At 38.4% G+C, this 24,009-nt stretch overlaps 1 protein-coding gene across 1 annotated transcript in view; it reads left to right on the forward strand.

The window, feature by feature from the left end:
• PDE3B (phosphodiesterase 3B) overlaps nt 1-22,537 on the forward strand; it is a 183,510-nt gene extending 160,973 nt beyond the window's left edge. The window contains exons 13-16 of the mRNA XM_060018547.1: nt 5,813-6,016; nt 8,551-8,712; nt 12,246-12,501; nt 13,714-22,537. Coding sequence (XP_059874530.1) covers nt 5,813-6,016; nt 8,551-8,712; nt 12,246-12,501; nt 13,714-13,928 — 837 coding nt within the window. The 3' untranslated portion in view covers nt 13,929-22,537. The remainder of the gene's footprint in view (nt 1-5,812; nt 6,017-8,550; nt 8,713-12,245; nt 12,502-13,713) is intronic.
• The last annotated feature ends 1,472 nt before the right edge of the window (nt 22,538-24,009 follow it).

Here is a 24,009-nt window from a genome sequence, read left to right on the forward strand (position 1 = left end):
AATCTAGATACTAATAGTTTTCCACTTTCTAAGAATTGCTTTGGGAGAAATTTCCCACTAAGGAACACATTTTCCTCATTTGCAGTCCCATTCTGCAAGAATCAGACGCCCATTTTCTCTAGCCTAGCACTTCACAATCCTAGTCCTATGGCAAGTCACAGACCTGGGCAGTAGTGGCACAGCGGAAAAAGTACTGGTCTTCGGCTTGAGAGACCTGAGTTTAATTTCTGGTTACCTACTATTAGCTGTGTGACATTAGGCAAGTAACCCTTATCTTTCTGAACCTCAAAATATGTACCTGATATGACTAAAAGAGATAACATTTGGAAAGTTTTCTACTGAATCAGATATCATGTAGACAGAAATTATTTACTATTCTATTCCACCCTCTGCTTTCATTCTCTCTTTATTAGCTTTGAGTATAGGTGAGTCAGACTTGTTTATTACCTCTTCTTCAAGGATATTACAAGTTAGTGAATTCTAGTGTTACTTGTCTTGCATGCAGATAATTGAAAACAATGACACATGAATGTAATTTATATAAGTTGTATACTCAAAACTGTTGTCCTGATCAAAATACAAACATGAAGTCTGGACACAATCAGTAACTATGTGTTATTTCTAAATTCTCATTGTTAAGGACTGGCAAGAGATGAAGCAATGGAAAGGGCTGGACTGGAAAGGAAATTGATCAGAGTTCAGCTATGAAAAAGTGTAGCCTTTTACCTAGTCTCCTTGCTTACTTCCTGCTCCCCTTCAGTCTGGTTTCAACACATAGCAGCCAGAGTGGCCCTGTTTAAACGTGCATTACATCACTCTCTGTTCCAAGCCCTCACTCCTAGTAAAAGACAGTCATTACAGTGGCTCTGAAGGCCCTACACGATTTAGCCCCCAGTAATTCTCCTTTTTAAATTCACTCAGATCTAGCCTCACTGGCCTCCTTGCTGTTTCCTTCCATGTGCTGGCACACTCCCTTTCTAAGAACCTGGTCAGTTTCTGTTCTCTTTGCCCAGAGTGCTCTTTCCCCAGACATATATTGGGTTAGCCAACAAGTTCATTTGCGTTTTTCCATAACATCTTACAAAAAACCCTAATGACGTTTTTGGCCAACCCATTATATAGCTCACTTTGTCACTTCCTTCCACCTGAAATTTCAAAAGCCCCTCCCTGGCACTCATTATGTTCCTCCCCGATCATAACAATGGTCATTCAGCATACTGTGTATTTTGCTTGTGTATTTTGTTTATTCCATGCCTCTCAGAGGAGTATAAGTTTCCAAGAGGGCAGGGATTTTTATCTCTTTTATTCCCTAATACCTAGAATGGTGCCTAGCACACAGAAGGCATTCAGTAAAAATTTGTTGAATGTTGAAGGATCCCTAACTTCTTTGCTCTGCAGGACCGCTAAGCTTGTCTGAAATACACTCCATTGTTCCCAAAGTGATGAAATTCTTGAGACCTTCTTCAGCTAGTGCCTGTGAGATAAGGACTCTTTTGTGAAAGCCTGAGGCCTAACCTGTTTATTAGGTAATAAAGCAGTCTCTCTCATCTTAGGAAGCTCAATAGGTCTAATCAGGCCATAAATAGTGAAAGATATTATTGCTCTGGTGTATGATAAAAAGGGACAATAGTGTATACCACCACCAACTGGATCAAGCGTTCTTCATTCTCATGGTAAGAGAAGTGTGTGGGAAGACTTAGGAGGATGATTTTGAATCCTTGCCATGAGAGAAGGGGAAACATTTAGTCAGCTTTATCCTGGAGGGATGTCAGTATTGAAATTCTAAGAGATTTCTGAGCTATTTCCAAATGAAGAGTTGGCTGAAAGACAGAGATTAGTGACTGAGATGTTAGAGTTTGTAGAATATTTTGATTTGGGGTAAAAGTAAACAAAACTTTGAGAATGGTAGATCTGAGACAGTCATCAATGTTTGTCCTCCCAAATATAGATCAAGATGGTGACTAAACAAGTACATTTTTCTCCTTTTCCTCCTGATCAAAATATTAGTAAGGGATGAAGCTCATTACAACAGAGAGGAGTTGGCGGGAGGATATTATCACCAGTAGGTTAAAGAATTTCATACTGTTTCTGGAAAATGAAAAACATGTGGGCAAATATTACGAGATTAAAGTATACTAGAAGGGGGCTTCCCTGGTGGCACAGTGGTTGAGAGTCCGCCTGCCGATGCAGGGGACACGGGTTCGTGCCCTGGTCCGGGAGGATCCCACATGCCGTGGAGCAGCTGGGCCCGTGAGCCATGGCCGCTGTGCCTGCGCATCCAGAGCCTGCGCTCCGCAACGGGAGAGGCCACAACAGTGAGAGGCCTGCGTACCACAAAAAAAAAAAAAAAAAAAAGTATACTAGAAGGGAGCTGAGGCCTAAGTGGAACCCTAGAGACTCCTGATGCAATTTGCCTTTGTCTGCTCTACACACACACGCCTCCCACATAACACACACCAAACACCTTTAAGCAAAGCTACTGTATTTACTGCATTTACTTCCAGGCAGAAAACACATCTCTTAGATATTGAAGAAAATGGCCAGGAGAGATTTAATACTCCAGAGTAAATCCTTCTCATTTTTGAAATCACACTGGTAATTCTAAAGCAAAACCTGCTAGGTAAACAGGCCCCATCCATGTTTACAGGATTCCTACTCATCCTTCCCAATTAAAGAGACTCAGCAATAAAACATACACAAGGCTATTCAATGCATACTATGATTATTGAACAAAACAGGCAAAAAAAATATTCTGCCCCCATGGAACTTACATTCTAGTAAAGCAAGAAAAAACAAATAAGTGTGTGTGTGTAAAAGACAGAGATGATTATGACATAAGTGCTAGGAAAAAAGTAAAACGGGAAGAGATAGTGCTGGCATAAAAGGATTATTTTCATGTTAGAGTTCTGTATCCAGCTAAGCTACAGTTGAGTGTTAAGAGCAAAATAAAGAGTCTCAGGTATGCAAAGATTTTTAAAAATCATGTTCCATCCATCCTATCTGAGAAAGTTACATAAAAATGTGTTTTAGCAAAACGAGGGTGATAACTAAGACAAAGGGTCTTAGAAGATAATGGGATTACCAGAAATTTTAGAACCCAGAACTTGAGAGTAAAGGAATCCCCAGATGACACCTGTTCATCAAGACTATTTCTTTAAAGAGAAGTACTTCTTTATAAAAAAAGTAGCTTCATTGTTTTCTACTGCACCTAATTTGTTTACTGCCTCTATTGGATTCTTTTTTAAGTTAGGAATATTATTTTTTTAATGAAAACAGCCTTTCTTAATCCAAGATTTTTCATTCAGAAAAATTAAAATACCTTCTTTTAATCTTACGACTATGACCTAGAGATTTTTGTTTCCTCCTTTTTCTTGTGTTTCAAAAGGAGACATTTGTTCAGATTTGTCATAGTCTTCCTGTTTGATCAAAGTCTTTATGTCTGATGGGTTTTTGTTAAGATTAATTACGTCAGAGTTTATATTAAACCCCTTTTCAAATCTTTTTGATTCAGAGAGGGTAAAAGTAAACTTTATGATCAACTAATTTGCTTTGCCATGTTAGAGAAGTATTTGCTTGTGGAGATAAGGATGGGATCCATAACTAGAGAAAGCAGGTAGCAAGTTGCTTTAGCAAAATTCAGAGGATATTAGTTACTGCAGCTCTAAATTAGGGGGGAAACTGTCTTCCTTTTCTAGTTGTCATGGCGCTCTCAGTAAAAGCCAGCTGAGGCTTCATTATCTGTTTTACCTGGAATGTTTTCCTCACAGAGTTTAAGCTTGGCTTGTTGCTCTATGTGCAAGCTTCCAGTATTCTTCTAAAGCAGAATTTGCCTCCTTACTGCTCCATGATTCTTGCCTCCACTCAGCCATGAGGTAGAGAGTTGACTGGGGTCCAGCAGGGGACTCCTTCTACTTACTCTCCAGGTGGGTTTTTCCTTCTTATGCAATGACTTAGATGGCCTTTCCTCAATCCATTCCCACTTTTACCATGTCTTTAAAGCTTCCAGTATAGTGATTATTTCTAGATTCTAATATTGACTCAGATTTCTTTTGGTCCCCATTTTATATTTCTTTGGTAAGGTCAAAGGGTAATTTGGATGCTGCAGGAATTCTGAATTACCAATTTTTTTTTTTACTGATCTCACTAGCTGAGAGTTTAAGTCAGCTAGCTTTACAGGACACTCATTATACATTGTAATTTATTGAGCTGGGAGTTTGATTACTTCTTCATGAACAAAGCTATTCTGGTAATTTATCAGTCTTTATTAGATTTAAGCATGAATTAGTTAAATCACAATTAAATGCAAGTTGACCCCTTAGGAAGTCTTTGAAGTTTCACATGTATGTTTCAATTTGATACGTATATTGTAATATGATTACCACCATAGCGATAGCTAACACCTCCATCACATCACATAATTAACTTTGTGTGTGTGGTAAGGACATTTAAGATCTAGTCTCTTAGCAGTTTTTTATTATATAATATAGTATTGTTAATTATAATCACAATGCTGTACACTAGATCCCCAGAACTTGTCTTCAAACTGCACATTTGTACCCTTAGACCACCATCTCCCAATTCCCCCACCCTCTGGTAACAACCTAGTTCTGCTGTATCTAGAGTTCAGTCTCAGATTATTTGTAAGTGATATCATACAGTATTTGTCTTTCGCCGACTTATCTCACTTAGCATAATGTTCTCAAGGTCCACCCATGGCAGGATTTCCTTCTTTTTCACGGCTAAAAAATATTGCATTGTGTCTATATATATTACATCTTCTTTATTCATCCATTGGTGGACACAGATTGTTTCCAGCCTTTTTATGACTCACTGCAAAGTTTAAATCATATCATTGCTAACATAAAAATAAATGATGTAAAAAAAAAAATCAAATGGTATGTATCTATGCTTAAATCTAGACTATAGCTAATTTTCACAAATATGTAAAACAATCTAATTAGGCTCAGAATATGCATCTTAACTGAGATTGCGCAGTATTTTTATCTGTCCTTTTCCATTAGACAGGAAGCTCTATGAAAATAGGGACAACGTTTTAATTTTTATACTCAGCCGTTAGCACTGGCTATGAGAATTCTTTTAATAATTACTATGCTTATTTAATAATTTTAAAAATTGCTTGCTTGTTAGAGATGGAAGAAGCTTTAAAAATTCTATATAGTCCAGTGGTTTTTAAAATCTGTATTCCCAAATCCTAGACTACTGAGGTAGTACCTCAGGGTCTTCCACTAGAGTGAAGTGGAAAAAAAGTGAATAAATCTACACCACTTGAACCAGAGAATTTGTGCTTTTACCTGCTTGATACTTCTCTGACTCCCAGGCACTGTGTCAGTTGGGAGTATAGGATGTGCCCTTCTCATATTTGTGGGTCTCTGACTCACCATGCACAGTATTCCATGCTGGCTAAAGAACAGTAATATATCCCTAAACCTGCTCTGTCTGTCCCTAATGACTTTATTAACAGAAGCTTTATCTGAGAAGGTTCACTGATTTAATGAAGTTGACCTCAGATATCCACTTTACATCTCTTGGTAGGCAGCGTGGTGTCTGCAAAGATGAACTTTGGAGACAAATTACCCTTTCGCTTACTAGCTGTGAATGCTGGAAAGGTGTACCTTATCCTCTTTGCACTTGTCTACTCATTTATAAAATTATCAACCCTTCTTTACAGGTACTAACATGCCTGGCATGTAGTAGGTACTCATTGTATTCTTCCAACCTGATCCTAACTCTGTTTATTATTAAAGTTCAGTATCTTTGAGATGCCTGCCTCATTTTTCTTATTCCTTTTTAGGCAGTTTTGTACAACGACAGATCTGTTCTGGAAAATCATCACGCTGCATCAGCCTGGAATCTGTATCTTTCTCGTCCAGAGTACAACTTCCTTCTTAATCTTGATAATGTGCAATTCAAGCGCTTTCGTTTTTTAGTCATTGAAGCAATCCTTGCCACAGATCTTAAAAAGCATTTTGATTTCCTTGCTGAATTCAATGCCAAGGTTTGTTATGCAAATTAATTCCTGGTTTAAAAAGCAGAAATTATTGTCAGTGTTACTGACAAAAGTTATTTTTTTGTTTTGTTTTAAATTTTGAGAGTTTATTTGATCAAAAGCTGATTTGAATCAGGCAGCATCCAGTCTAACAGAAAGGAGCTCCAAGGACCAGTATAAAATGAAAGACTTTTATAGGCACAAGGGGACAGGAAGTTATACTGGGCAAAAAAGCGGGTTGGTAATTGAAAAGTTACTTTTCTTTGGGGGATGGCCAGGTTCTATCAGTCAGATTACCTAACTGATTAGGCCATTCCAAAAGGTATTTTTTTAACATTAAGTTAGAATAAATCTGAAGTCATGAAGTCATGATAAGTCTGACATAATACAATATATATGCCAATATTTTTTAAAAATTATAACATGTCCAAAAATACTATTGCTTGCTACATTTCCAATTATGTCAATTGAAGCTTTTAGGGACAGATTTGAGAATGTTGTGCACAGTGCCAAGTAAGGCATTTTATGAAGTTAAAGATGTGTTTCTAAGAAGCCAGTTATGCCTACTTTGCTTCACCTGTTTCCCTTTATATTATTAAGTGTTTAACTGGCTGGTGTGGGTCTGGAGAAGTACGTGAGAATAAGGCACTCATTGAACTACTGTTTATTGGGATTGCCCACTGCATGCAATCGTCCTAGTGAAGAATAAGGAATGAGCAGATGGAAGTCCCTGTCCTCACTGAGCTCACATTCACTGTGGAATTGAGAATCACTGCCCTTGTGTGATGGTACTAATGGGAGCACGTTCTATCCCTCAGAAGTTGGGGTGAAAAAATGTTGAGAACCACTGCTTTAGATTCCTGAGGGAAGGATGCCCCACCTTCTGCAGGCAGGAAATCGTTTTCTTGATAACATTTGTGCCCTAAAGGAAGGTGTACCTTCAGGGCAGAGGAACAGGTATCAAAGGAGTACTAGATTCAGCCTCCTGGAAGGAGACCTATATATGTCACTGTTGTGATATTGGTAAAATGTTTATAAAAATCAGCAAGAAATTTGAAATTTCTTTAAACTTGTTTCATCGCTGTATAGCTCTATTAACTTTTTATTTAATAAAAATTCACTTAAGTGCTTAAGTCAGAGTAAATAGAAGTTTTTATAGGTGAAAGATTATCTAGCCCAAAACTTTTGAATCTGTGTTCCTCAGAGATTTCTATTCTGTAGTCTCTCAGAAAAATGTCACATGAGTGGGGCTCTAGACTACACAATTTCTTTCTTTTCTTTCTTTTTTTTTTTTTGGCCATGGGGCGAGGCTTGCGGATCTTAGTTCCCGACCAGAGGTTGAACCTGGGCCACGGCAGTGAAAGTGCAGACTTCCCTAGTCTAGGGAATTCCCTAGACTACACAATTTCAGTCTAAAGAGCTCGCCTTTCTTTTAACTGTTTTCTGTAGTGGTGGTCTACATAAGAGTTCCTTTAACAAAAGGGGTGGATGCCAGGGAGTTCCCTGGTGGTCCAGTGGTTAGGACTCAGGGCTTTCTTGGCCGTGGCCCTGCTTCAGTCCCTGGTGGGGGGGAACTAAGATCCTGCAAGCTATGCAGCACAGCCAAAAAAAAGAAAAAAGAGGGGGGTAGATGCCAAAAAAAAAATCTACCATCACAATAAAGTTCCAAAGCCACTGATCTGGCCTATTCACTTTATTTCTTACAAGAGGAAATTTGAGTTCTTGAAAGGCATGTTAATTTGCCTGATAACTAGCATTTATTTAAATAACAATGTTAGCATTTACTATGAACTGTGAATTTTTCTTTGTTAATCCTCATGGCAATATGGCTAGATTGATATTTTTCCTATTTTACAGATGAAGAAGGGTGGACTCAAGGAGCTTAAGTAATTTTTCCAGCATTATGCAATGAATTAGTAAATCATTCTGAGTCAGGATTTAAAACCATAGAGATTAGCTTCTAAGACTTGTGTTCTTTCAGCTATATAGCATGTTGTCTTTTACGGTTAGATCCTTAAGTGTTCCTTTTTGAGACAGAAATAGTTATAATTCTTATATGATTTGGTTTTGCATATACATTTTATATTATATCATATTATATACGAATGTGTTAATATACACAAATTACAATTTTCTCTGGTAATCACAAATATTGAAACCCATGGTTTGTTGTTCTGCTTGTACAGTGCTCTACTTCCATTGAAACAAAACCGTAAATGACACTTCAAAGGGAAATTTAACCCATAGAGGTACATGTTATGGCACAAACCAATTAAAAGAAGCATTTATTGAAATTCCTTCCTGTCCTTTGGACAGGAAACAGTTTTAAGACAATTTGGTAAAAACAAAAAACTGGGGAATTCCCTGGCAGTCCAGTGGTTAGGACTCCACGCTTTCACTGCCGAGTTAGGACTCCACCGCTTTCAAACCCTGGTTGGGGAACTAAGATACCACAGGCCGTGCGGTGTGGCCAAAAAAAACCCCCCACAACAAAAAACTCCTGTGCCCTCAGCACCTAAAATAATTCTGTTTTTCCAAACTAGGCCAATGATGTAAACAGTAATGGTATAGAATGGAGTAATGAAAATGATCGCCTGTTAGTATGCCAGGTGTGCATCAAACTGGCAGATATAAATGGCCCAACAAAAGTTCGAGACTTGCATTTGAAATGGACAGAAGGCATTGTCAATGAATTTTATGAGCAGGTAAGTTGAAACATTAGATTGGTGGGACTTTTAGATTGGTGGACTTTTCTGCCATCTGAAGACACTACCCTTTGGGTTTGGATAGCTACATTAAATGCTTGAAATGAGTTGCTTTAACCAAAAATGGGTTGCATTTGCTCTGGTCTTAATATTTTCTCAGCTCCTTTGCCTTTGTTTCTAAAATTTAAAAACAGGGAGTTCCCTGGTGGTCCAGCGGTAAAGAACCTGCCTTACAACGCAGGGGACGTGGGTTTGATCCCTAGTCAGGGAACTAAAATCCCACATGCCACAGGGCAACTAAGCCTACACGCCACAACTACTGAGCTCGTGCACCTCAACTAGAGAGAGAAAACCCACACACTACAACCAGAAAGAAGCTCACACGCCACAACGAAGGATCCCGCATGCCTCAACGAAGATCCCATGTGCCACAACTAAAGACCCAACGCAGCCAAAAATTTAAAAAATAACAATAAATAAACAAATTAATCTTTAAATTTTAAAAACAAAAATAGTTTATTGCCAATCTGGAGTGGGTTGAATGTACTCCAGTCTAGAGCTAAGGAAAGACTACATATTGATTCCAAGGTCCCTTTCAATCCTGAAAACCTATAGCCTAGGATAATTTATTTCCAGAAGAAGTTGTTTAATTGATTCAGGGTATATTTAGATTGTATTTTTAAAGTATCAACCCATTTTCAACTCTGCTATAGAAAGACTGCCTTAGATACATCAACTACGTAAAAGTCCTGGCAAAGGGTAAGAAATTAGCACTAGAAATGGGGACAAAGTAGATATTTAGTGGCTTTCAAGTTTCAAAAATATAAACATGCTCTTTTCTCATATGTTTTTAATCTTGTCTTTAAAATAATCCTACCACTTTGCAGTCTTTACCACTTTTCTGTCCAATCTTGAGGCTCCCTACAATGTAGAAAAATACTGATTTCCCCAGAAGCCTAATATTTCATTATCTCCAAAATAACAAATACATCCTCTTGACTGGAACTGCATTCCTTGGGAATCCTTACTAGACCTACTAATCAGGAAAGATCAAGATGTTTACCAAGTGAGACTTCTGTGACAGGGCTTTCTTTACCAAGAGTTGCTACTCTAGTAGGAATGATGAAGGTGAGCCTATAAACTGCACACTTATCCGTTATACCTTGTCACACCCAGATTGTATTGAATGACCAGTAAATGTAGTGTCTTTCACCCACCTTAGCTGAACATCCCTGTACAATAGTGTATACTCTGCTGTTTACAAGTCAACAAAATACCATACTGTGTAATCATGAAAATAGATTAGTAAAATCTTAACAATAATCTTAGAATACTTTTCACTGATACATTTGAACTAAATTATATGTAATTTGGGGTAATAAATGGTTATAAATATTTACCCTAATTTGTAGACTGCAGTATGTATAGTAATGTTTGCATATTCCCATCCTCATTCTCAAAGATAATTGAAGACTGCCTCAGGCTTCAGTTCAGGTTCACAAAAGAATTTTATGCTAAGGAAAATGCTGTCTTTATATTATCTGTACAAACAGTGGTAATAAGAAAGTGGTCGTATATGCCAATTTTAGAAAACCCACTAATTCAGTGAAAGAACATTAGAAAATTTCATTTAGACCCATTTTATGATATATTTTTAAAGTATAGAGAATTAATTCTTATTAAACAAACTTGGAAGCCATGCCTGAGGTTGAATCCTGGCTCCTCTTTCTTCCTTGCCAGCAATGTGACCTCAGGTAAGTTCTGTGCCTCAGTTTCCTCATTGAGAAAATAGGAATATTGATGGTACCTACCTTATAAGGTTGTGTGAGGATTAAATGAATTAATTTATGTAAAGTTCTTAGAACAGTTCCTGACACATAAGTGCTCAATAAACTATTATAATTCCAGATCACTAAAAACAATATAATATTTCAGACAGTTTCACTTAATCTTTCTATTCATTATTCTTATGTCAAAGGAGAAAAATGCCATCTGATAATCCTACCACACAGTGGTCATGAAGGTTAAATGTACTAACCTATAGGAAAGTCAACCCTCATCAAAACCATCAGAATTCCTTCTCAGTCTTGTTCTGCTATTCAACCTTCTTCAGATATGGATGCAAATTTCTAACCTGGCCCAACCTTTTACCTTTTTATTACCTTAGTTATTCTATCTTTATGTATACTCCTATAGCCATTATGTGCCATGGGCTTAGAAAAGCCTAGCTCCTATTTAAAAGTCAAATGTATGAAACTGTAGAATCCTGTGGATAAACCCACCTGGATATTTTTTGTAAATATTAATAATTTTCATCCTCACAGAAGATAAAGCCATATAAGATTTTTAATCATGGGACAGTGAATCATGGGACAGTTTCTGGTTGTCTCCTTAGGGCTCTGTTGGCTCAGCACAGATAGACACTGCCTGCTTGCAGAACTTGTGCACTGTGGAGAGTATTCACCCTCCACCAGTTCAGACAGTAGGCACTAAAGTGTTAATAGTACCATTTGGGGACCGCTCAGCCCTGTGCTCGACATTTTATATAATATTGCTTTTCATCCTATAGCAACCCTGTAGATTATTATTCACATCTTACACATGAATTGGGCATAGAGCTTGCCCAGCACCACACAGGTAGTAGGTGGCAAAAGCAGGTTTTGAAACCACATCTGTCTGATCTCCAGTTGTGCTCTCCAGAACCCTAGGGACCACAAGTGGGAGGGTATCACAGGGCAGGCAGCTGGGGTGAACCCTCACCTCAACCACAATAGCTCTACTTTTGTCTGTTTTACATATTGAGTTTTCTGATTTAGATTCATTAAAGGGTTCTGCTGTTAGAAAAAAAAGGGAGGGCATTGGAAAGCATTTGCAAAATTCAACTCTGTACTTCTGAGGTACAACTACAACAAAAATGATTCCATTATATCATCTCCCCATAGGAGAAAGAGGATCTATATTTGATATTATAGAATTTTGGTAATTTATATAGAATTTATATATTCTATTAATATAATTTTGGTTTGTTAGCAAATTTGCTGTATTTATTTATTTATTTATTTTTGCGGTATGTGGGCCTCTCACTGTTGTGGCCTCTCCCGTTGTGGAGCACAGGCTCCGCATGCGCAGGCTCAGCGGCCATGGCTCATGGGCCCAGCCGCTCCGCGGCATGTGGGATCTTCCCAGACCGGGGCACGAACCCGTGTCCCCTGCATCGGCAGGAGGACTCTCAACCACTGCGCCACCAGGGAAGCCCTGCTGAATTTATTTTAAAAGATGTATATTTTTCTTGCTACCTGAATATCAACCGTACTGGTTGACTGGGGGTGTGAGAATAAAGTCTTGTTAAGGATTTCTCAAATAGTAGAGAAATTCTTTGAGTTGGAATGACAGAGTAATTTCACTGATACTTCTTTGTAAAAATTATTTTGAGTTAGACTGTGCTTATTAAAAAACCTCAAGATAATTTTAACAAAGCTCAGTGGTTGTTCTTTCAACAGTTAAATGTATACTTTTCTTTTTAATATGATCAGGGAGATGAAGAAGCAAATCTTGGTTTGCCCATCAGTCCCTTCATGGATCGTTCTTCTCCTCAACTAGCAAAACTCCAGGAATCTTTTATCACTCACATAGTGGGTCCCCTGTGTAACTCCTATGATGCTGCTGGTTTGCTACCGGGTCAGTGGATAGAAGCAGAAGAGGATGATGATACTGAAAGTTGTTATGATGAAGAAGATGGTGAAGAATTAGATACAGAGGATGAAGAAATAGAAGACAACCTAAATCCTAGTAAGATATAAGGATACTGTCATTTCTTTAATGTTATTAATTACCTGCAAATGTCCATTTAATTTGGATTTGTTTTTAAGATACAGATTCAGTAGTTATATCTTAAGTAAGTACTATCTAAATGTTCAGCCTGAATAGTCTCCTTTTGAGTAACTACTGCTTGGGTACCACGCAAATGCTGTCACACAACAAGCATTCTTAGTTAAAGTAGCATCTCTGGAAGTGCTGTCCTCCAGCCAGTGCACTTCAGCAGTCTCTACCTGTGCACACATGATGGGGCTGTCGCCAAATCTGAACTTACGTGAGCTGGCTGGTCCTAGTGGCTAGTCCTCCTTTGCCTAACCCCTCTTCACACCACCCTCCCCTGTTAACATGCCCTTCATACAGACTTGGGAAATAGTTCATTCAACACAGTTGGGAGAGGAGGAAAATACACATTATCTGACTCTAAGAGGAAAACCAAGTTTTGTGGCATTATGGCTTTGAACTACCAAACCGTAATGCATAGTTTTTCTATATAAATCAGTGAGTATAAATGGAAGATGAAAAAGACATTTGTCATCTTTGTAACTAAAAATGAAATCAGTTATTTGCTCTTTAAAGTAGGATTTAAATTATATCTAGCTAATTTTTTTGTTTGTTTCCCAAGCATGCTATAAATCAGAACAGATAAGACAGCTTGAAACAAGATAACAAAGTACTACCCCCACCCTACCTTGTATTCAGGAGTAGCATAGTGAAGAGTAATCTTATGGCATTTTGGCATTACCATCTGATGTCATCTTGGGAAAGTTGATTGGCTTCTAAAAATTATTTGTACTCACCAAAATTTTGATAATTGTGTTTAATTCAATACATTAAAAAAAATCCCTAAAAAGGATGGTTTTTAACTTTGCATTGTTATTTATCATCAGTACCATCCTCCCTTCTCCTTGAAACTCCCACCCCACCCCATCTTCCCTAATTCCCTCTCTTCTTTATTTTTATCCAGTAACACTTAACACCATCTAACACACAAGTGTCTTGCTTCTTTGCTTATCTTGGTTTTCCCACTAGAAAGAGAGCCCCATGGTGCAAGGATTATTTTAATCTTATTATAACTATAACCCCAGTGCTTAGATAAATGCCTGGAATGTATAAAGCACTCAGATACTTATTGAATGATTGAATCATATTGCTATGATTAGAATACACATGTGTTAAATTTCACAGAACCACAAAGAAGGAAAGGCAGACGGCGAATATTTTGTCAGCTAATGCACCATCTCACCGAAAACCACAAGATATGGAAGGAAATCATAGAGGAAGAAGAGAAATGTAAAGCTGATGGGAATAAACTACAGGTGGAGAATTCTTCCTTACCTCAAGGAGATGAGATTCAGGTCATTGAAGAAGCAGATGAAGAGGAAGAGAGACAGTTGGAATAAAAGAAAAGGCATATTGAAGAAGCCCTGAGGGCCGTGCTCAGTGCCGACGTCATTGCCTAGTGCTCACCACGCTGGCTTGGAACTGACTGCACCTAGGTGGACAGGCGCTAACACTGTGAGAGGATCCCTGCTGTGCCGGCAGTTTCCCACTCCCATGCACTTTCACCACACGGACTAAAAGTATCCTTGGAGCTTGGTTTCAGTTGACTTGTGTTGCCAAGCCCTTACTTAATGCCTTTACTGGTGTATAAATATTAATACTTTGTCATAATACTGCTTTGCTGGCTAGAAGGCTCTTATTTTTCATGAGGGGGGAGCTATAACTAAAAACTCAAGTGACTCACTTTAGTTTCCTAAGTGGCCAGAACCTTTTCCTTTCTTGAAGACAGGATTAAAAAACAACAACAAAAAATGGGAATTCCCTGGCGGTCCAGTGGCTAGGACTCGGAACTTTCGCTGCCATGAATCCCTAGTAGAGTTCAATTCCTCATCAGGGAACTAAGATCCTGCAAGCTGAGCAGCACAGCTGAAAAAAAAACCAAAAACAAAAAACGCCACCAAAAAACATGATTCATATTGTACTTCCAAATGTGTCTTTTATGTCTTTGAATGTTTGGGGGGGAAATGTCTGTGCCTATCTATAAAAAAGAAATCCAGCGTTGCCTTTCTGAGGGATCTGTTCAATGCAGTATACCGTTCAGTGCTGTTCTCCAGCTAGGTTTATCCATGAAGGACTGAGTAACCTTTGTTATATTTAACAAAATCCAGGTGCATCAATTTTTGATGCTTTTTACTGTTTTTTTTTTTAATCTACTATGTGTGTGTTCTTTCTGCTCAGAGCATTCAGGTTTGCCGTGGACATCAGAAGTCTGAATTCCAGTCTTACTGACTTTATATCCCATGGTTGAATTTTAAAGCTGTTTAGGTTTAACAATGAAGGAATTTTATTCTTTAGTCAAAACTGTTCTTATTTTAACTCTTGCTCAGGATTAGTATTTTTAAACATTTATTTTAATATAAACACAGCACAGATTTGTCAGAAGAAAAAAAAATGTCCTAATATCAATGTTAACCTTTTATGAAATGAGCATTATTCTCTCTTCTTAAATTTGAGACTAATTAAAGCCAAGGAAAAGGAGATGTCTGTCTTTCGCCTTAATACAAAAATCAAATGCAATTAATCCTATCAAAGATAAAGAACAAATGAAATAGCATGAGCTCTAAAGGTCACATACATTGAATAAATAATTGAATATGTGCTTAATCTTTAGATCCATATCTTGGGTGTTGTGTGTTACTGTAAAACTGATGCTCATCTTTCTGTTAGTTTCCTTCTGCCTTGAGACTACATGAAATGACCTATGACTACTCAATACTTCTAGAGCTCAACTGCAAGTCTAGTTTCTGAGATAAAGTAAATGGTGGGAGTACTTATTTAATTTTTATATTTTAAAAACCTAAATATTTTAGTAAATCATTTTACACAAAAGCACATTAAGATAATTACAAAGAAAATGGGCCATATTTACAATGTTTATAAACTTGTTAGGGTCCAGATATATACCCTAGTTGTGAAAATTTTTTTGAAGATATAAAATGCAGCCAGAATGACAGCAAGACGGTAGACAATATTTTCCATTATTTTTGGAGACTGTATTATATTTTGGATCTGTGCAGCTCTTATGAAGCTTTTTCAGTTTTCCAAGGTAATTCTTTTTTAAATTAATTTTTACTGTATAGTTGATTTACAATGTTGTGTTATAGTTTCTGCTGTACAGCAAAGTGAATCAGTTATACATATACATATACCCACTCTTTTAGATTCTGTTCCCATATAGTTCATTACAGAGTATTGAGTAGACTTCCCTATGCAAGGTAATTCCTTTAAAATATGATGTCAGCAGGCAATTTCTTACCTACCTAGATTATTTAGCTTATCTGAAAGATATCAATTAAAGATCTACATAAGTGTTGAAAGTTTTGATCCTGTATAGTATCATAATATTTAATGGATCACTAAGCTTTATTTATTAGATACGGTGAGTGCTAGCTCCTTCCTACTACTTTTGCTACCATTGCCACATCACTGTAAACTGGCCTCTCATTACTGAGTGATAAAATTTTAACTAATTTATTGAGTTTGCCCTTATAATGTCTATATCCTGTGCTTGTCGTTCTCTTGAGTACATTTTACATCCTGCAGAAGTATATTTCTGCTATTGCAAACTACATATATATATATAAATTCACACACATGCATGTGTGCATAATGACTCAAATTTCCTTACTTTCTATTTTATTAAAATTTTGTATTGGGTTTAGTGTATATTTTTATTTTCTCAAAAGAAGCATGTTTTTATTCTGTTAAAAATGCTATTACTGAAAATTCACTTAAGTAATTTAACCCTGAAATTATTTAGCCTTTACAAAATAATTGGCATATATTAAAATAACCCAAACACTAAAAAGTATTCTTGCTGAAACTTAAATTCATAAATTGTAAGAAATGAATGTGAGTGTACGTTAAGTATAAACAGTACTATTAGATGGAATCTTACTTGAGAAATTGTGGAAAGTCATATTGCAGATCCTATTTTGGTTATTACTGAATCAGATTAATTTTCTAATTAGAATCATTTTCATCATGAATTTGCTGTTGTTTTAAGTCACTGGTCTTAGAAATAATCTTGTAGTGCTATAATATCTGTGTGCTTACTGACATTTTTCTCCATAAAAGTCTACTTTTTAAAGTTATTTCATGATTTGAAGGCTGTTTCCTGCTATTCTCACTCTGCTGGTGCTGTTGGATTTTTCTACTTATTTTTACAAGAATCCTAGGAATTCTGGCACTGCTTAGGTTTCTGTCTATATTGCATGATCTCATAGGAACAACCTTCACAATAGAGACGAATAGAATGAACTCTGGTTTCTTCACTGTAATTGCCAAGCCAGTCAGCAGCTCTAGAGGGTGTGTGGGGATGACTGGTATATGGAGCAGGGATGAAAGCTTCCCAGAGACTTTAATGCTGAGAACTGAAGACTTAATGAGTTAGCTTGGAGATGATGGCTTGGCTTGTGACCAGAGAATAACAGCATGTGTAGAGGCCAGGAGAAAAAGCATCCTACCTTGGAGGAGCCGAAAGAGATTTAGGATGGCTGAAACTTAGAGTGCAAAAAGAGGGGATGGTAGAGAGAGAGAGGTTAATGAAGGGACTTGTAAAGCATGACATGCCACTTAAACTTTATTCCAAAAGGAAATGAGGAAAAATTGAAAGAGTTTTAATATGAAAGTGACATAATTAGATTCACATTTTATGAGGATCATTCAAATAACGTATCATGTTGAGTGGAAGAGTAAGATTAGACATGGGGAGACCTCAGTGCTCTAGGATAGATTGTAGGACAACAGGAAAGTGAACGGACTTGAGATTTAAGGTATACAATAGAATCAATTTACCCTGATTAACTGGGTATGGTGGTAAGAAAGAGATGATGACCTTTCACAGCCTCCTCACCTGGGAAGCTTCCTAAACCTGATGTGCAGGCCACAAACCAGACCAATCTAATCAGAACGTGGAAAAGAGGGTGGAAGTTGGGTATCAGCATTTTGCAAAAGTCCCTTGAGATTCCAGTGAGCATCCAAGGTTGAGAACCAATGTATTAGAAGTCCCTGAGGGGCAGGCATGAGTGAGGGCCACGCAGACTGCCTTACTCTGCCTCCCACTCCATCCTCCATCACCTACTCCTCAGGTGCCTCCTCCCTGTCTTAGGGCTGCTGCTGAAGCTCCAGTCAGGCCACACCCCTTAACTGCTTTCCCCTATATTTGCTGTCCCCTCCCTGTTGATGGCCCTAATGGATTCTGCAGGTTAAACATTCACAGCCGGGAATTCCCTAGTGGTCCAGTGGCTGCCTTTCCATTGCAGGGGGCAGGGGTTCGATCCCTGGTGGGGAATCCCACAAGCCCCATGGTGCAGCCAGAAAAAAACAAACAACCTTCACAGCCATGTCTAGCTGCCCTGAGATTAGCCTGTCAGACAATGGCAGAAACCGCTCTTACTCCTGATTCTAATGGAATAATTTACAGTAAATGGTCTCCCTTCCCCCACCAAGGAGCCCAGTCTCCTTAGACAAATGGAGGTGAGCAAGGGCTGCCTCTATTGGGATGCAGGAGCAGAAATGAGCTGTCCAAATGGAGTGGCTGTCACAGCAGCTGCTGTATTAAGTGAGAGACACTGAAGGCTTCAAATCCTTCTTGTAAACTAACCACTCCTGGTGAGAGATGCAGCCAAGAGTCGTACAGAACCCAGGCTACAGGCTCCAGGGTGGGATTTCCAATTAGAAAGGGCCCCAGGGGAGGTGACTAGGGGGTGGGGGTCCCCCTCTTCCCTGTTGACTTCCTACATCCTTCTTCCTCCTCCCCTTCTTCCCACCCCTTCACACCCTCACCCCTGCTCTGCCCTAGTGTTTGAAAGGATTCCTTGGAGCCTTATTCCTACTCACTTTAAGAGAGAAGTTCCGTTCCAAACCCTTGCTCTGGGCTCAGGTGTCCTCCACTAGTGTATGGGGGGAGCCGAGATTAAGATGCCTGATACCACCTGGCACTGGTGCCTTCCTGGGAACCACGACTCTGAGGACTCACTGATCAAGGAACATTTTCCATGCCCATAAACTTTTCCATCAAGAGAGATGCTGCTCAGCATTGATTATCCATTATTAATTCCCTCATTCAATAAATATTTATTTTCAACACAAACAAGGTGAATCCCATGTTTCTTCTACAAGTTGTGTACAGCCCAGCAGCAGAGAGAAATATGTGCACGTGGCGGGACACTCACTGGAGCTGTAGCTCAGATGCCACAGAGATGGCACTGACAAGATCTCCTTGTCAATATGCTCAAGTTCATGTTCATTTGGTCATTGGTGACCACATAAGTTGCAGTATGCAAGGAGGAGACTTCTGGAAGGAAAGAGAATTAGACTGTGGCCATTCCCTTGGTTGATGTTAACTAGACTTATTGTGGTGATCATTTTGCACTATATACAAATATCTAATCATCGTGTTGTACACGTGAAACTAATTAATATATCAATTATATCTATTAAAAAAAACCTTAGTAAGTGGTGAGGGGAGACCAGCATGGTAGACAGACACTTTTCGCTTACAGCTAATTTCTAGACTCCACCTGCTGGCAGACATAGGACACTCCTCAACGTACTGCTAACACTGTGTACATTGATTCAGAAATGGGCGGGACAGAGCTTGCCTGTGAAGGTCCCCCCAACGCCTACAGTTGAGCTTGGCAGGACAAAGGTAGATAGTAATACCTGCAATGCCTTAACCTTCTGAAGACAACACTAAGACAATTTAAGGATTGAATGGGAGGTAGAAGATAGGTTTGATGGCCTACCTCCCCTTTCTGGGAAAATTTCTATCTCCATGTGGTTTAGACGACCTTGTTGGAACCACAAGGGTCTGACCCACCCCTCGGGCCAGAGTTGATTGATCCAAGAATTTACACCGAACCCAAGTTCCAACCCATAGACTAAGCTTAGTCCGCCACATTCCTCCTAAGAATTTGAACTAGTAAACTAAGAAACCAAGATTAAGAACCACACTATCAGATAGTAGAGATATTGGACTTAAAAGGTCATTACAATGGATCAAATTTTTGTGTTCCCCCAAGTTCATATGTTGAAACTTAATCCCCAATGTGACAGTGTTTGGAGGTGGGGCCTTTGGTTGGTAATTAGGCCAAGAGGGCAGTTATGCAAGGGAGGATTAACATTAGAAATTGAATAATGGGAAATTCCCTGACGGTCCAGTGGTTAGAACTCAGCGCTTTCACTCCCCTGGGCCCAGGTTCAATCCCTGGTCAGAGAACTCAGGTCTCATAAGCCACATGGCACACCCCAAAAAAATTTTTTTTGATTAATGTAATTAAACACATTAACCAATTAAAGGAGAAAAAAAGAATTATTATCTCAATGGATGCAAAAAATAATAAAAGTCACTCATTTAAGAAACAAAAGAGGAATGAAAGAAGGATGGATGCATGGGAGGGAAAAAAAGAGATAAACCTAGAATATAGGGAACTTAGGTTTGTGGGGTATGCACAAAAGAAATAACAGTCGATGACATATTTAACGATGAAATGTTAGTCATTCCCTTAAACAGACAAGAATGCTCACTATTATCACTTTTCATCAACATGCTACTGGAGGTTCTAACCACAGTGGTAAGAAATAAAAGCCATAATTGGAAAGGGAGAAACAAAATGGTCGTTATTTATAGACGATATTATTGTCTAATGGAAAATCCCAAAGAATTGAGAAAAAATTATATTTTTCAAAATAGAAAGTTTAGCACTATTGTCATATGCTATCAATACACAAATTTCTACTGCATTTTCAGAGAACAGCATCAAATTCTGCTGTCACCAATTTTAGCTTAGAAATGATCCCCAAGTTCAGGGTCCCAGGCACACTTTAATTCTCTTGAGTCTTCACACATAGTCAAAATCCCCTGCTGTCCCTGCTTGTTTTTAAAGGAAAGTTTTTAAAGAGGATATTCACAGTTAAACGTCATCAGGAAGACAGACAGTGTAAGTGCCATCCAGCTGCTAACACTTTGTCTCAGTCTATTTTCCCTTAATAGCCCTTTCAATACTATCAGCCTAAATGAAGACAAAGAAGATCCAAAAAGATATAAAATATCCACCACTAGAAGAGTTAGTATGATTCATTGCATTTAAATTCAAATAACTGCTTTTGGAAAACGATAAATGGAGAAGGGCTGGTTTAATCAGCCCTCTAATGATAATAGCCCTGGAAGCTGTTGTCAATTACCTATGTTTCTCTGGTTAAGAAAAAGAAAAAAGGCAAAGGGTGTCATAAATTGCATTCGTCAGAATATACTGTCTGCATCCACCCCATTCTGAAATAGCCAGATAAAATAAATGGAACATTGGTAAATTAGAAGTCCAGAGAAGAGTGATAAGAGCCAAATCAGATAAAGAACGTATGATAACTACCCTGAACTTGGTGTTTATTTTTCCCATCTAGGACTTTACACTTTTACTACATAAGTATGTTTCTATTACAAACATATGCACTTTTTAAACTTTAAATAAAGAGCACCATACTTCACACCTTCTTTGCAAGTTTCTTCTTGCAAAAAATTTTTTAGGCTTATTCATGTTTACATGTGTAGCTCTATTTCATTCATTTAAATTTCTGAATTGTATTACATTGTACTTATCCATTTCCTCTTGAGGGACATTTAAAGATTTTTTAATATATGCTATTGTAATAAACATTGAACTTAAAGGGAAATTTTAAAACATACAAATCCTATGACCCATCTTCAGAGCTTTTGACTTAGTAGGTCAAAGACAACCATATAAAAACCACCTGTGATTCTAATGTTCACGTCAGTTTTTCAACCATTGAAGGTTGACCCCATCTCCACTCACCACCTCTCTCCCTACACCACTTTACAATTAAGTCCCTGGAAGTTTACAAAGTCCCTAGAAGTTTGGACATGCTCAAGGTCAGAGAAAGATTCATGGATTTTGCAGCCATCATGTGCTAAACTTTAGATAGGTCCTGTGGATATAAAATAATAAAGAAGACAGAAAAAACCCTGCCTTCCTTGAGCTTATCATCTAGACCAGCGCTTTTCAAACTTTTATGTGCATATGAATCACCTGGGGATCTTAAGGCATAGATGCTGATTCACAAATCTAGGTGGGCCCGAGATTCTGCATTACTAATCAGCTCCCAGGTAATGCTGCTGGCCCATGGACCAGACTTTGCATGGCAAGGAGTGGAACAGCTTCAAGGCTGAGACTAGAATGCAGGTTTCCTGACTCTGATAACCTGAAGCCAGGGTCTGATTCCCTAAGCAGCTCCCCAAAGACAAATTTACTGGTTACCTGAGGGTGAATATTCTGCAAGCGTTTGATGGAATTCCTTTCAAGACCAAAATTAAGGAAACAAAAAGAGAAATAAATTTAAAAAAAGAACCTATGATATTTTAGCCTGGAGAAGCAAAGACTCACAGGGGAACCCAAGTGAAAGCTTTCTTTCAATGTTTGAAGTGGGGGCCACATATTTAAATACCTACAAGACCAGATAGAACATTCAAATTAATGTGGACTTCGTGTAGTACACATGTATATATCACGTAAAAAGCCACAACTCAGCTCTAATTGTTTTTTGCTAGTCAAAAGGCCAGCCCAGCATTTATGGAATATCATATTTTTTAAAAAGAAACGCTGAAAATATGGATTTTACAAGAAATTTAGATTGTTTTTAAATGTTAACTTTTATTTTTTAAATTAAACCTAAATATTCTGGAACCAATACCTATGTGGTTTCCCCCACATCACAAACGAGCAATTCTCCGACAGCAACTGGGTGTCCTACAAGTCAACTCTATTCTGACACTATTTACCCAGAGATAGCATCAGATTCCACAAGGGCTCAGTCCCACAAGACGGCCCCCACTCAAATACCAGCCTCAAGTCCATGTTGTTCTGACCAACTGGCTATAAATCAGAGGCTCCTGCTACCCTCTCTTTGGGTTCAATTAATTTGCTAAACCAGCTCACAGAATTTAGAAAATCAATTTACTCACCAGATGAGTGGTTTATTACCGAGGATATTAAAGCACAGGAATCAACAGCCAGATGGAGATTCACAGGGTGAGGCTGAGAACAAAGAAACTTCAGTCCTCTTGGAGTTTGGAGCCCAGCACGGCGGCACGTAGAGGCATTCTGCTTCACCAACCTGGAAGCTCTCTGAAACCCCTCCTTTTGGATTTTAATGATGGCTTCACTACACAGGCATGGTTGATTAAATCCTTAGGCATTGGTGATTAATTCAACCTCCAGAACTTTCTTCTCCTCCCGGGTAATCAGGGAGTGGGGTTGAAAGTTCCAACCCTCTAATCAAGGTGGTTCCCCTGATAACCAGCCCCATCCTTACTTACTTTCCAAAATCACCTCATTAACATAAACCCAACTGTTGTGGAAAGAGGCTTGTTACGAATAACAAGGCACCCATTTCACTTCTATGGCTCTGAAGCATTTTTTCAGGAATTGAGGACAAGAGACAAAATACTGTAACAAAACATGCTCCATTGGTCTTACAGTTTAGGAAACTCCCAAGGGTTTGGGAACTGTGAGCCAGGAACTGTGGATGAAGACCAAATATATTTATTGTGAATTTTTATGAGTCAGGAATTTAGAAATGTCTTGTCTGAGCAGTTCTAGCTCAGGATCTCTCTCATGAGGTCACAATCCGATGCTAGCTGGGTCTGCAGTCATCTTAAGGTTTGAGAAGAATCTACTTCCAAGGTGGCTCACTCACGTGGTTGGCAAGTTGATCTGGGCAACTGGTGGGAGGCCTCACTTTCTCTCCATGTGGGCCTCTCCACAGGACTGCTTGAGTGTCATCATGACACGGTGACAGGTTTCCCCAGTCAGGGAGACCAAGGTGAAAAGCTGCAACACTTTTAGACAAGCCTTAGAATTCACGCACCACCACTTTCATCGCATGCTATTCATTATACAAACTAGCTGTGATTAACAAGTTTGTGTGTACCAGATGAGGATAATTAAGGGTATTTTTGGAGGCTGGCTATCACAGGCTGTACGTTGCTTTTCCTTGTTTTTGTTTTGTTTTGTTTAGCGTGATTTATCCTGGAGATCTCTCCATATTGCTACATAGAAAATTCCTGACTCTTTAGAAAGCTGTAAAATATTCTATGGCAGAATATACTATTCCTCTATTGATAGATATGTATTGTTACATTGACTTTTTTGCTTCGTTTTGCTATTAGAAATAACACATCAGAGAATAATAACCTGGCACTTATGTCTCTTCATAAGTGTTCAAGTGTATCTGCAGGAGAAATTCCTAAGAATTAGAACTGTTCAGTCAAAAGGTGAATACATCTATTATTTGATAGATAATGCCAAATTCCCTTCCGTAGTAAATGTGTGTAAATTTGTACTTTCATCACCCATGTATGAAAGTGCATGTTTCAGCACAACCTTCTCAATAGTGATTACAGTC

This window comes from Delphinus delphis, chromosome 8 (genome assembly GCF_949987515.2).
Source record: "Delphinus delphis chromosome 8, mDelDel1.2, whole genome shotgun sequence".
In the NCBI taxonomy this organism is placed as follows: Eukaryota; Metazoa; Chordata; class Mammalia; order Artiodactyla; family Delphinidae; genus Delphinus; species Delphinus delphis.